Here is a 14,951-nt window from a genome sequence, read left to right on the forward strand (position 1 = left end):
AATGAAATGCTCTGAAATTACATTTCCAAATGTTAACTACTGGTAACAATTTGCTATGTATCTTTCATTTTATTTCCATGTTCATGTTAGCACTCTAGGGCATATTTGCTCTACTGCATAATTTAAATTTAATTTTAAATGTTTACCAACAGCTCTTCTACATACTTTGTGTATTTTTTCCTATGTAATTATTATTGGTTCAATACCTGTATGTATGGAAATATAAAAATATGTAGAGAGCTTCTTCTTAATTGGTTTGGCCAATTTAAGTTTTAAGAAAAAAGTACCTTCTGATTAAAAATAAAATTATGCAGGGGCGCCTGGGTGGCTTGGTCGGTTAAGCGTCCGACTTCGGCTCAGGTCATGATCTCACGGTCCGTGAGTTCGAGCCCCGCGTCGGGCTCTGTGCTGACAGCTCAGAGCCTGGAGCCTGTTTCAGATTCTGTGTCTCCCTCTCTCTGACCCTCCCTTGTTCATGCTCTGTCTCTCTCTGTCTCAAAAATAAATAAACGTTAAAAAAAAAATTTTTTTTTAAATACAAAAAATAAAATTATGCAAGGACTAAATTCTCAAAATAAAACAAAAAACATGCATATGTAAAACTAGAAGCATATTAATCTAAATATTTTTATGTTAACCATGGTCACCCTTAGGAATGATCAGGTCACTTTTATTATCTGTAATGTTCTCTATTTTTCAAGTTAAAAACAAAAACCTAAACACAACATTTCTATTACATTCAGGTAAATAATTATATATTATTTTGTACTTAGTTTAAATTAATATTCACACTTAATTTATGCTGACAAAAGTAAACTCACTTAGGCATGAATGCTCCATTGGCTAAGGATGGCTCATCATCATCCAGCCCGTCAAACAGATGGGACTTCGCTGTGCCTGTTGTCTGTAAAGCCTTTGGTCGAACTCTGGTGGCAGGACGGGGTGTTAGTTTATAATGAGTGGGTGTAGTGAGAGCCTTCTGGGCTGCTGGATTTGTTGGTTTCAATCTCTGAAAAACAAAACCATCAAGGACAGTTCTAGTTTAATTCAAAGGCATTGTTTTGGTCTTAAAAAACTTGTAAGAATAGAGTTCAAATCTCCTATCTGCCAGTCACCCAACTAGTTACCTCTGTTTATTTTTCAACTAAACCAAAAATGTCACACTTCAAAATAAACTGAGATGTGCCCATGAATTGCTATTCAATTTCCACGCAATCCAAATCACTCTGAAAAAATAATAGCTTTCATTTATTCATCATTTAGTAAACACTGCTAATTGCCATGAGTCAAACACTAAGCACTCACAATAAAAATAATAAAATCACTTCCCCTGATTTTTGAGGAAATTACAAGTTAGTGGAAGAGACACAACTAAATTAAGACTTCAGGGTTGCCTGGGTGGCTCAATTGGTTAAGCGTCTGACCTCAGCTCAGGGCATAAGCTCGCAGTCTGTGAGTCTGAGCCCTGTGCTGAGCCTGTAGCCTGCTTCAGATTCTGTGTCTCCCGCTCTCTCTCTGACCCTCCCCAGCTTGTGCGTGCACACTCTTTCAAAAACCAAATAAACATTAAATTAAACAAACAAAAAAAACCACTTCAAGTTGATTCTGATGGCACCTTTATTATGCTTCTATAGCATCTTCGGGATGTTTTATATTTGTTTTCCTAAACATTATACATGGGATTATACAACCACTTGAAACAACAATGTCTAACATATAAAACCTGTCACAATTCATTGTTCTCGTCACAGTGTAAATTGTTTGCACCAGTGTGAAACTGTCTGCAACAGTGAACCTTCCTAGATATTTTTTGTGTTATTTCACAATTGTGTGCCCTTGCTTGGAATGTCTTGACTTAGACCTACCAACTTCTACATACATACTCAAAAAAAGTTAAATGTGACCTCTTTTGCAAAGCCTTATCAAACTTTAAATACTCTTCTTTAACATAAAATTTACCATTTTAATGCATAGAATCCAGTGGGTTTTAGTATATTTAATAAGTTGTGCAAGAACCACCAATATCTAAGTCCAAAACATTCCCCTCACCCCAAAAAGAAATGCTGTGCCTCCCGATTCCAGCCCTTAAAACTCAGCAAACATGAATCTATTCTGTCTGTATAAATTTGCCTATTCTAGGCATTTTATATAAATGGAATCATGTGGCCTCTTGTGTCTGGTTTATTTCACCTAGCATGTTTTCAAGGTCCATCCATGTCATACATAGTATGTATCAGTACTTCACTCCTTTTTATGACTGAATGATATTCATCATATAGATCTACAACATTTTGTTTATCCATTCATCAGCTGACTGTATATACTATATTGAGCTTGAGTAAATTTAAACACCTTAACAGATCTGATCTTCCTCACTAAATAGCAAGTTCTCAGAGAATAAGTTCTTGCTTTCATTTTGTATCCTCAGTACTGAACACAGTGACCAGCACATATTTAGGCCTAAAATTATGCTGCGCCACTAACACACAATGTTCATCTAAGCACAACTTACATTTACACAGCGTGTTAAAAAGCACTTTAAGTTCCTATCTTCTCATTATATCTAGTTACAAGGTTAATTCAAGGGGCGCCTGGGTGGCTCAGTTGGTTGAGTGTCCAACTTCAGCTCAGGTCATGATCTCACAGTCCCTGAGTTCGAGCCCTGCGTCAGGGTCTGTGCTGATGGCTCAGAGCCTGGAGCCTGCTTCAGATTCTGTCTCCCTTTCTCTCTGCCCCTAACCCACTCGTGCTCTGTCTCTCTCTGTCCCCAAAATAAATAAAAACATTAAAAAAAAAAAGTTAAAAAAAAAAAAACCAAGGTTAATTCAATAGCCAGCTGAGGGAGAAATAAGATGACAGAAATGACTGAAGAGCTATAGACTGATCAACTTACTATAAGCCAGGTATGCATCATCTCATTTAATTCTGAACACTAAACAGTATTACCATTCCCATTTTACAGATGAGGAAACACATTCAGAGGCAAAATAACACGCTCAAGGTCTCATCAGTTGTACATGGTAACACAATGATTAAACAGACCAAAGACTACTTTTAACACCACACCACAGTGAGCAAAAGATTATTACTTTGACACTAGAGCATAAAAGATTAAGACAAAGTTAACTGCAGAAACCAGGAGAAAAGATATTGATGTGCCACTTAACAGCATTATTTTAGGAAAATCAGCCTCTCTGAGCCTTAGGTTTGCTCAACTATAAAATGGGAATAATAATACATGCCTTAGTTCAGAGCTATTGAAAGTCTCAGCCCTCATCTCCAGTCCAGTGTTCATTTCATTGCCATGCTGCCCTCCAGATAATAATAATTCCAAACATAATTTTTTGCCCAGAAAAAAGCATAATGTGTCTTAAAAACTTAACTACACCTAGCTTTGCTTAGGCTATATATGTAAGAAATTACATTCTACACAGCTAGTTTCTCCTAACCTGAGAATAAACTTTATAAAAGCATCCTTAAATTTACCTCTTCTTTCTTTTTAGGGTCTGACATGGGATTCCGGAAGAGAGGAGAATCTCCAAAAGGTGAGTATGTTAGACTATTGATATGCTGCTGGAGAACAGCTTGCTGGGCAGCAGAAGCATTGGGATCTGTCAAAGCTTTTTTAAAAAAAGAAAAGAAAAAGCAAGATTATCAGTCCAAGGATCCAATGCATTTATAGCAAGAGAACACAACTGTTTTGGAAACACCTTCAAAACATTCAGACTCACTCAACAGCATTATTGGTGGGAAGCAGAGAAGCAAACTGTGAAGAAAACCAACAATCAAATAAACTAATGGGTCAAAGATATGAAGAGACATTTCATAAGAGATAACACACAAAAATTTTTACTTAAGTGCTCACTGTCAATAATCAATGAAATAAAATTTAAAACAACCCTGAAAAAATATATTATACCTACATAATTATCTATCAGTGCCACAGCTGTATAGAAAGAGTTACAGTCTTTGACTTCTAGAAACATTACAAATTGGTTTACTCTGTCTAAAAGAAATGGTATGACAGTACATAAAACAAGTACTGTTTTTATGTTTTTTAACCTACTTGTTTCCATCATGGAAATTTAACCCAAGGACTTCATTAAACTAGAAACAAAATAAAGAAATGTTTGTAAGTGATGAATATTATCTGTTATAGTTAAGACTTGGGAACAACCTATGTCCAACATTAACAGCTGTAAAAATCATGACACATCAACATGGTGGGTTAAGTAGTTATTAAAAATAATGACAGTGTTTCACTGTGGAAATAAGGAAACATCTTTGATTTAATAAGTAAAAACTGCAGAGTAACTAAGACTAGAGGAAGAAAGTGGCATATAAAAAATGAAGATAGTTGCTAAGGTGTCCTTATATGTTTATTATTTACATTTAATATTCCTATTACATTCAAGTAAATTGAAAGAAAAAGTATCACTCCAATTAATCTAATTTTCTAAGTGTAAAAACATGTCATTAGTCACAGAGAATTCAGGGAACAGACAAGGAATGATAATCTATAATCATACACAGTAAAAACAAAACAAACCCCACAAATATCGGTACTGTATCTTGATTGATGAAGAAACTGCTTTACAAAATTAGTATTTTCAAAAATACTGATAAAAAGTCAAATCATACTTAAGTCATCTTAGAGATAAAAATACTTTTTTCCTTTATAAATGTTTAAAATACGGCTAACACCAAAATATATTAGGTAATCTACATTAAAGAAGTGCCACAAACAAAACATTTGGAGAATTTTAGTACTCATAATAGAGGAAAAAACCACAGCAGCAGCAGCAACAACAAATCCAGGACAGCTAAAGCTAAATTAATGAAAAAGGGGTAGATCCACCTTAGTCAAATTAAGCTTTTTTAAAATCAGATTTATCAATTAAATACTAAAACACTGTATACTAATATATCAGCAGAGAATGCAAGTTTGCTCAAGATTGTGAAACCCAGAGGAGATGTCCATTTTAAGAGCATATAATAAATCATCTGTACTGGAAAGTTCCTAAATCCAATTTAAGACCATCAGCAGGGAAAAGATTTAGAAAAGCAGTTTTGGTACACAGTACCACACAATAACAGCACAGTGTTATTCTGTGGACTATTCAAGGAAATTCAAGAAAACCTGGATGTTTTTAAAAGAACTCTAGGGGCGCCTGGGTGGCTCAGTCGGTTAAGCGTCCGACTTCGGCTCAGGTCATGATCTCGAGGTTCGTGAGTTCAAACCCCGCGTCGGGCTCTGTGCTGACAGCTCAGAGCCTGGAGCCTGTTTCAGATTCTGTCTCTCTCTCTCTCTCTCTCTCTGACCCTCCCCTGTTCATGCTCTGTCTCTCTCTGTCTCAAAAATAAATAGGGGTGCCTGGGTGGCTCAGTCGGTTAAGCGTCTGACTTCAGCTCAGGTCATGATCTCACAGTCCGTGAGTTCGAGCCCCGCATCGGGCTCTGTGCTGACCGCTCAGAGCCTGGAGCCTGTTTCAGATTCTGTGTCTCCCTCTCTCTCTGACCCTCCCCCGTTCATGCTCTGTCTCTCTCTGTCTCAAAAATAAATAAATGTTAAAAAAAAAAAAATTAAAATAAATAAATAAATAAACGTTAAAAAATTTAAAAGAACTCTAATATTCACTAGTCAAGTTTGGTATTTGACAGCCAATTATCCATTAAAAATAATGTTGACCTGCACCAGCTCATCCCATCATTAACAAGTATAATAGTTCACCCCACCTGGGCTTACTCAAAAGAGTAAGAACTCCTTTAACAAATCTAAACATAATTAGGAAAGTGTGTGAGGATATTTTTATTTTTGTAGGTTTAAATATGAAATCTTCTCTAAGTTAACTGTATGATTTACATATACAGACAAGAGAGCTAATATGTTACCAAAAATAAGAGAACTCGGAAGCATGTAAGCATTTGATAAGCTACCATTTGTGTTATAAATATTCAATTCTGGTCACAATAATTTGACAACATACTGAGAAGACTCATCATGACCAAATGATTAAAGGGATAGGAAAAGGTATAAAATCAAAGTCTGAGAATAGAAAAAACTGATGATACTTTACCTTGAAGAAAGACAACAGGGTTACTGCAAGAAAAACTGTAACAAACTGGTTTGCTTAGCTTAGAACCACTGAGTGGAAATTCTACAGAGGCATGTTTTGATTTCTAAACAACCTGAACAAAACAATGGACTAGACTGATTTGGAAAACTGTAACTGAGGGACTCCCACCGTTAGGAGTGGACTCAGACTCTTTATATAAACTCTAAAGCACCTTACAGTTAGTGTCCTGTGATGCAAAGATGTACATTCTAAAAGTCAACATAGCTACTTTTAAGTTTGTGGTGACACTACTATATGTAACTATACTATTAAATGCTTGTGTCAGGACCTTTTAATTGATTTTAGAAGATGGATTATCAAAAACCATTCAAAACACAGTACTATCCAAGTAAAAATGGCAGGTTACAAATATGTATGGTACCCTTTCTAGTGAAAACTAAAACTAAGGAAAAGAAATAAAACTGAAAATATCACTTTTAATGATAAAGCTGATTTTTTTTTTAAAATTTTTTTTTTCAACGTTTATTTATTTTTGGGACAGAGAGAGACAGAGCATGAATGGGGGAGGGGCAGAGGGAGAGGGAGACACAGAATCGGAAACAGGCTCCAGGCTCTGAGCCATCAGCCCAGAGCCTGACGCGGGGCTCGAACTCACGGACTGCGAGATCGTGACCTGGCTGAAGTCGGACGCCTAACCAACTGCGCCACCCAGGCACCCCTGATTTTTTTTTTTTTAAGAGAGAAAGAAGAGTGCCTGCACACACAAGTGGGGGAGGGGCAGAGGGAGAAGGAGAATCTTAAGCAGGCTCCACACCCAGCACAGAGCATGACATGGGGATCTCACAACTGTGAAATCACAACCTGAGCTGAAATCAAGAGTCAGATGCTTAACCAAAAGAGGCACCCAGGCGCCCTATTTTATTTTTTTAAAGTTTGTATTTATTTATTTTTGAGAGAGCAAGTACACGTGCATGCATGGGGGAGGGACAGAGGGAAGAGAAGGAGAGAATACCAAGCAGACTCCCTGCTGCCAGTGCAAAGCCCGATGCGGGTCTCAAACCCATGAACTGTGAGATCATGGCCTGAGCCGAAACAGGGTCAGACGCCTAACTGTCTGAGCCACCCAGGCACCCGGAGGTCAACTGGAATTCTAATTCACCTCCACTCCTTCCAAAGATCTAAGTAAAATCTATGTTTAAAACAAATTAAAATGTATCTATATAACCCACACCGACAAAGAATGGGAAGTAACAAATGAGCATTTGATAAAGTATAACAAATTTCTAGGGGAAAGAAGTGGAGAGAGGAGTGACAAAGCAGGATACAGCGAACTACGTTTAGAGTACATTCATAGGGGATTACAGCCCAACGTAGAGCTTATCTGCCCTGGAGAATCCCAGAAAGATTAGGGATTCAATGACACCAAGTTTGATGAAGTGAGACTGAAAGCAGGAGAGATAAATCAATGTAAAGTACATGTACAAAACACCTATACCTTCATCCTCCTAATCCCTGATGCTTAACAGATAAGCCAAACATCAGAGAGTGTGCCTCTGATGAAACAAAGTTAATACTTGGAAAGAACAAGGGCAACTAGTTTCAGTACTTGCATCATCCCAGAGCTAAGAATGTGGCATTCTAATCATCAGGGGACCCTTGGACAATAGCTGGTTTCTGGACTACGCACCTTAAAGTGAAGCTTACTGGTAAACAAGCTCTACCCATATACATAAGTTGCCAATAAGCTTTTTATTATTTTATTCTTAAATGGTAAGGATCACGGAGCATTAAAGAATAAGACCAAAGCAAAAATAACCCTGAAGAGGTAAGGCACAGAAGAGTCCTAAAAAAATTTTAATGCCAATTAACAAATTCAAAGTTTCAAGAAATAACGGCATCTAAGAACAGGATACTTAAAAAAAAGAAGTTTCGAAGAATGAGAAAGAATTCATGTAAGTTAAAAATAAAAATTCATGGGGCGCCTGGGTGGCGCAGTCGGTTAAGCGTCCGACTTCAACCAGGTCACAATCTCGCGGTCCGGGAGTTCGAGCCCCGCGTCGGGCTCTGGGCTGATGGCTCAGAGCCTGGAGCCTGTTTCCGATTCTGTGTCTCCCTCTCTCTCTGCCCCTCGCCCGTTCATGCTCTGTCTCTCTCTGTCCCAAAAATAAATAAACGTTGAAAAAAAAAAAATTAAAAAAAAAAAAAAATTTAGGATGCCTGGGTGGCTCAGTCAGTTAAGTGTCTGACTCTTGACTTAGCTCAGGTCATTATCTGATGGTTATTGAGATCAAGCCCCCCATCGGGCTCTGCACTGGCAGCAGAGAGCCTGCTTGGCATTCTCTCTCTCTCTGCCCCTCACACTCTCTTTGTCTCTCTCAAAATAAATAAAATGATTTAGAAGACAGTAAAAAATCTAAAAAAATATAAACACAGTTTAAAAATCAAGCATTAACGTAGAGGGGCGCCTGGGTGGTTAGGTAGATTGTGCGTCTGACTCTTGATTTTGGCGGTCATGATTGGGCTCCTCACTGAGCATGGAGCCTGCTTAAGATTCTCTCTCTCTGCCCTTATAACCAGCTCATGCGCTCTCTCTCTTTAAAAAAAAGAAAAAGAAAAAAGTTAACAATTAAGATAGAAAAGGTATAAGCAATTCAGTGACATTTCCGAACAAAGAGACAATCCTAAGTCCTTGTGGGGAATGGAACAAGTCTCAAGAATCAGAAAGGCATTAGACTTCTCAACAAATAATGGTTAATGAAAGGAATATAGTCCAAGTTCTGAGGATAAATTATTTTCACAGAATTCCATAATATTAAAGCGTGAGGAACAAAAAAGGTTCTGTACTGTCAGAATTGTAAGTGATCAAAGTTTATCTTTCATATGTAATTTACTTAAAAATACATTCCAGGAAATAAAGAGGAAAACCCTACATTCAGGACAGAACAGTTCTCACTGAGTAAACTTGAAGGGAGTATCAGGAGCAATGCTGAAGGCCCAGGGAATAATCAGAGTTCATACTTCTGCAGGAGAACAGAGGGATCAAGGAATGATGTATTCAGAGTAAAAAAGAATTCTGAAACCTTAAGAATTTGGACTGGTTCAGGAAGGTGATAAGGGCTGGTAATGCAAAGGGAAAAAAGAAATTCTAGGAGAAAGAAAAAGCTGTATGAGAAAGGTGTACTTGGCTGGGCAGCAATGTTTTCATAGTTGTAATAAAATGCTACACTCATATTAAAACTTTTATTCTTTAATCTAAGAAAAAATTAATAACTATAGGACAGAATACATTATCAATGTTATCAATATGAAAATATAATCATGACAAAAGAAGAGGAAAAAGAAGGGTGAGAAAAGGCACTAATACTCTTCCTTGACCAAGAGAACTCAAGAAATACTGTCTCTCAGGTGACAGAATAAGAAAAACAATGTAGGGACACAGCTTAAATTTGCAAAAGCCTTATCAAAATGTGGTACACGGGTCATGATAGTACAGGAGATGAACTTAATGGTAAAGAGACTTACTTTCATTCTGTCTCATTCATTCACTCAGTTACCCTATGTATGCCAGGTGGTATGTTTATTTCCAACAGAACAGCTTTCTTTTAAAAAGCTATTTAAGCTAAAAAGTTCATTTTAAGTTAGAAAATAATAATCATAAAGGTGGTAGGCAGAGGGGGCAAAAACTGGGTAAGGCTGTTCAAATGAGTAAGTATGAAAAACACTTCAGTAGACAAAACTAAACTTAGGGAATTTAGTAATACAGCTATGTTAGAAATGAATAGAGAACACAGAGGATAAGTGAGCTAAATTTTCATCTACTATTAATAAGTTAAATTAAAACTTAATAAAGCAAAACATATCAACATAAGCACATCGTTTAGAGATATGAACTTAACTATACACCAGGAAACAAAGTGACTGTAACAAAGTGGTTTCTTTGGGGGACTAAGCCTGGGAGTGGGGAAGTGGAGAAGGCCAAGATCCGTTACAAACCCTTCTGTACTACATGACTGTTTAAGTGTGTTTGTGTACTGCTTTGGTAGGGGGATGGAATGGGTGGAAAATGAGGTCAACAAGTTAAGTATTAGCAAGAAATACAACTGAGTAAAGCCTTCTAAAGTGACTGACACTTACCTACTGGGGCCTGGGGGGCTCCAAAGCCCAAAGTAGCTGTCGTAGTATTAAATCCAGGGGCCCCAAAGGCTCCTGTACCAAGAGGCCCTCCGATCTTAGGTTGGTTGTTCCCAAACAAAGATGCCTGTCCAGCACCAAGAGCTACGGAGACAAGAGGAAAGAAAAAGCGCCACAGGAGATCCTTTGAATGTTATACCAGAGGTCAGTTACTTAAAAATATAATACATTTGGAAACTTCATAATGACCACTCATTTCAACAAAAGAGCTAATACAGTCAATGCTAACTATATGCCAGGCACTGTGCTAAGAACATTATATACATCATAGGCAAAACACTTAACTTCTCTGTGCTTCGGATTCTTCAACTATAACATGAGATAATAATACATAGCTTAGATATTTATCCTAAGGTTAAAATGAATAAACACATACTAAGCATTTAAAAGAGAATTGGTAGATACTAATATTCATTAAATATTAGCTAGTACCTCACTTAATCTTCCTAAGCCTGAAATAGGACTTATTATCTGCATTTTATAGATGAGAAAACTAAGTGTTTAGTAATTAGCTCAATTGTCACAAATGTTGTAGATGGTGAAACTGAGGTTCAAATCTTGGTGCATCTGAATACAACCAGGGTTCTTTACTACACTATAGTAATACGAAGTTTGAAAGAATTAAAAAATAATCAATTTTTAAATATCAATATTTGCAAATCAAAATATGCAGCTGAACCAATCACAATGTCATCTTTTTGACTAACATACAGGCTAAACTACAGAAAACCAAATCCAATACATCTGTGAGGAGCAAAAAGCAGTACTTTCAAGTGTACTATCTCATGAAAACTACTTTACACCAAGACAAACGTTTTGTTTTATAAAAAGCTAAATGCTTTGTGATGAGGTTACTAAACAGTCTCAAGTTTCATCATAAATCAGACTGGAGGGAGTAGAACTTATTTTCACCAAGGGGAAACCACTGCAGAAACTTAGGTTTTAAAGTCTAATGAATCTTGCTTATGGATCTTGTTCTCAGCAGTGAAACTGGGGAGAATTTATTTAGAATGATTTATTGGCATTAACTTTTTTTAAAATTTCCATCTCCTCCTCCTCAAAAAGTTATTGGAAATTCGGAAGATCTAAAGTTCGTTTTAACGCCATCAATGCATCAATGCATCACTTCATAAATACAATACTTAGAGACCTAAAATACTGAATACAAATTGTTTTGAGATTGCAATCAAAAAAAGGCTAGGAAGTTTATACTCAGAGAATCCATACAAAATAAATTAGTGAGGGTAACTACTGAATGGACAAAACATTCCCTGTCTAATTAGTAACAAGAAGACAATCCCTTTGCTACAGCTTTGGAATAGGGAATGGCTTCTTTTAAAATCCCAAACCATCAGAAATTGGTGAAAATTAACAGAAAACCTGAATTTACTTCCTTGAAAGACATACTTTACAGCACAAATTTCAGAATTCTTTATTTTTCCAGGTAGCAAATACCTCCTTACCAATGAACAAAAACCTAGAAGAAAAACGAATATATAAAATAGACAAAAATTTCTCATCTGGATGGGTATGCATTTCCTTCACCTTTGTAGGAGCCCTGGATGAAGAACCATGAAACAGTCTAAAAATCACTGTATTTCAATAACCAATAAAAGAATAAAAAAGGCACTGGGAGGTTCAGGTCACCTGGAAAGAGACTATCATAAATTGATCTGCCTGCATACTGCTGCAATTTGTCAATAGAAAAATATATATTTTGGGGCGCCTGGGTGGCGCAGTCGGTTAAGCGTCCGACTTCAGCCAGGTCACGATCTCGCGGTCCGTGAGTTCGAGCCCCGCGTCGGGCTCTGGGCTGATGGCTCAGAGCCTGGAGCCTGTTTCCGATTCTGTGTCTCCCTCTCTCTCTGCCCCTTGCCCGTTCATGCTCTGTCTCTCTCTGTCCCAAAAATAAATAAACGTTGAAAAAAAAAAAATTAAAAAAAAAAAAAAAGAAAAATAAATATTTTATCTAGATCTAGCTCATATTACGTAAATGGCTTTTTATGCTTAATAAAAAGGACTTCCTAAGAGTCCACAGGTTGAGGGACATTCTGGAAAATGTCAATTTATGAAATGCGCTATATTTACGATTAGTTGTAGGAGTCATAAAGCAGATATATGGGGGGTACCATGTTGTAATAGTGGCCCTAGAAACTCCAAGGATGCTCAAGAAAAAAAGTGAAAATGGTTATATTCCTTTTGAGATTAGAAGTTAATTTTATCTATGGTATCTATTAGCTTTGGGTAAATTTTTCTGTGTATACCTTAGCATTACAATAAACTTTACTAGATGCACCCTAAACTTACTACTTCATGGAAAATTTTAAGAACTAAAATCTCCTTTTTTTTGGAAATCTTTTGAAGTTTATTTATTTATTTTGAGAGAGAACGAGCAAGCAGGAGGGGCAGAAGAGAGGGAGAGAATCCCAAGCAGGTCCACACCATCAGCATAGAGCCCTATGTGGAGCTCTAACTCATGAACCGTGAGATCACGACCTGGGGCCACAACCAAGAGTTGGGTGCTTAACCGACTGAGACACCCAGGCACCCCAAGAACTAAAATATCTTAATATTACTAACTACCAGGGCACCTGGGTGGCTCAGTCAGTTAAGAAGCATTTGAATTCAGCTCAGGTCATGGTCTCATGGTTCGTGGGTTCAAGCCCTGCATCAGGCTCTGTGCTGACAGCTCAGGGCCTGGAGCTGGCTTTGGAGTCTGTGTCTCCCTCTCTCTGCCCCTCCCCAGCTCATGCTCTCTCTTTCTCAAAAATAAACATTAAAAAAAAAAAAAAAGATAGCAATATTACTAACTACCAAGAAAATGGCATATTATAGATAGTGACAATGATACTTTATACCACTGTCAAATCAGAAACGTATACACCCCTGATTTAATGAGGGTTCCTTGGTCTGAGCACATGGGAGGTGGGGAATATCAAATGTCAAGGAATAATACATTTTACAGGAAAATTTGTTACAGGACATTTTACTTCTGCTGAGACATAAGTATGAATCTTCATTACTCCAAACAAAAGGTGCATAGGAATACCCACTTAGCTAATGCCCCAAAAAGACATCACCCAAAGCTACAGTGCTATTCTACTTGAAATGCAGAGTTCATGAACATGGATGTTTATGTACAATCATCTCCAGACACACTGCTCTCAAAGCCTCAAGTCTGCTTTATCAGATGTGATCATCAAAGAATTCCAACAGCGTATGCTTGTTGGTTCTCAGAACTCTTATTTCCTACATGATCTAGTGCTGCTAAGGTTTGGGGGTGTAAAATTATTTACTGATTTTATTTGGGTTTTAGTTTATACAAAGCATGAATGGGGGATACATAATGGCAGTAAAAACAGGATCTGTTGTCTGTGATGTAGAACTGTTTAAGGGTAACTGAACATATTCAAATAAATAAAAAGGCTGAGATATTACATTATCGTGGAAGAGAAGATGATAGCATCAGAAAAAGTTACATGATATTTTATAACTTGCACTATAGGAAAAGGCACTGCTGATAGTAACCTGCAAGACCTAGAAGCCTCTTTGGCTCTTTGCCCACATAAAAATAAACTTGTATATGATGATACCATAAAATTAAGCGGTAAACTTAAAGACTTAGTGGAAATATCTAACAGACATTAGGATAAGCATCTTACCTGGGTCTTAGGTTTATGGTTCACAAACTGTCTAGGGTCAAAACTACCTTTGAAAAGCTCTTAATTCGCCCACACCAAAGCTAATTTTTTTCTCCAGGATTACAAGAGAACACTGATGTCAGATGATATATTCTGCTTAAGTTTAGGGATTACACTGCACAAAATTTAGAACTTTTTAGTTTTTATTTCTTGCTAAATATAAGTGGTAGAATTTGGATAAGTTAAAAAGTTCAAATAAAAAACTCTACCATACAACCCAAAAGAGTTAATATCCACAATATCTAAAACACTCTCAAAAACAGATTAAGAAGCAATGATCAAATATTGAGTAGGGAATTGAAAGATTCAAATGGCCAGTAAACATACATTAAGGATACCCTTCACCAGTAATTAGTGAAATGCACACTAGAATACACCAATTTCCACTAACACGGATGTAAAGATGAAAAAGTCCAACAATACGGAAAGGGTATGGGAAAAATGAGCACTTTCACACAATGAGAACAAAAATTCATACTGGCATTCTTTTTGGAAGGCAAATTAACAAGACTGACCAAAATTCAAACTGTGTGTATACTCTGACACAATCCCAAGTATCAATCCCATAGTAACACTAACACACACAAAATTATGTAATGAAGATCTTCATTACTGCATTGCTAATAATATCAAAAAGCTCAAATGTCTACCAATAGGGGAAAGCTGAATTATGGTATTTGTATATGTTTATGTATATGTTTATGTATATATACAGACATCTACACACAATGGAATACTAACAGAAAAAATATATGCCCCAAATGCCATGGGAAATGAAAAAATGAAATAAAGAATTATCACATAAGGAATAATGAAGGTGCTTTCATTTTGAAACATTTTTGACCATTAACACACAATATAAAATACACAGAGACCCAGAACACACACATATTTAATTAAAATAAAAATTAAACGATATTTGGGGCGCCTGGGTGGCTCAGTCAGTTAAGCTTCCGGCTTAGGCTCAGGTCATGATCTCACA

At 36.8% G+C, this 14,951-nt stretch overlaps 1 protein-coding gene across 8 annotated transcripts in view; it reads right to left on the bottom strand.

Moving 5' to 3' along the window:
• Window positions 1–14,951, bottom strand: part of NUP98 (nucleoporin 98 and 96 precursor) — a 118,993-nt gene that overhangs the window by 65,318 nt on the left and 38,724 nt on the right. For 6 of the 8 annotated variants that reach the window (XM_047071140.1, XM_047071139.1, XM_047071138.1 and 3 more), the window contains 3 exons: window positions 10,212–10,352; window positions 3,487–3,620; window positions 822–1,009 (listed from right to left, as the gene is read on the bottom strand). In XM_047071140.1, the coding sequence (XP_046927096.1) occupies window positions 822–1,009; window positions 3,487–3,620; window positions 10,212–10,352 (463 nt within the window). The remainder of the gene's footprint in view (window positions 1–821; window positions 1,010–3,486; window positions 3,621–10,211; window positions 10,353–14,951) is intronic. The other 2 variants (XM_047071142.1, XM_047071141.1) reach the window with 1 other exon arrangement.

This window comes from Lynx rufus, unplaced genomic scaffold, assembly GCF_022079265.1.
Source record: "Lynx rufus isolate CCGP_SWC_20201006 ecotype Redwood Valley unplaced genomic scaffold, mLynRuf1.p SCAF_9, whole genome shotgun sequence".
NCBI lineage: Eukaryota > Metazoa > Chordata > Mammalia > Carnivora > Felidae > Lynx > Lynx rufus.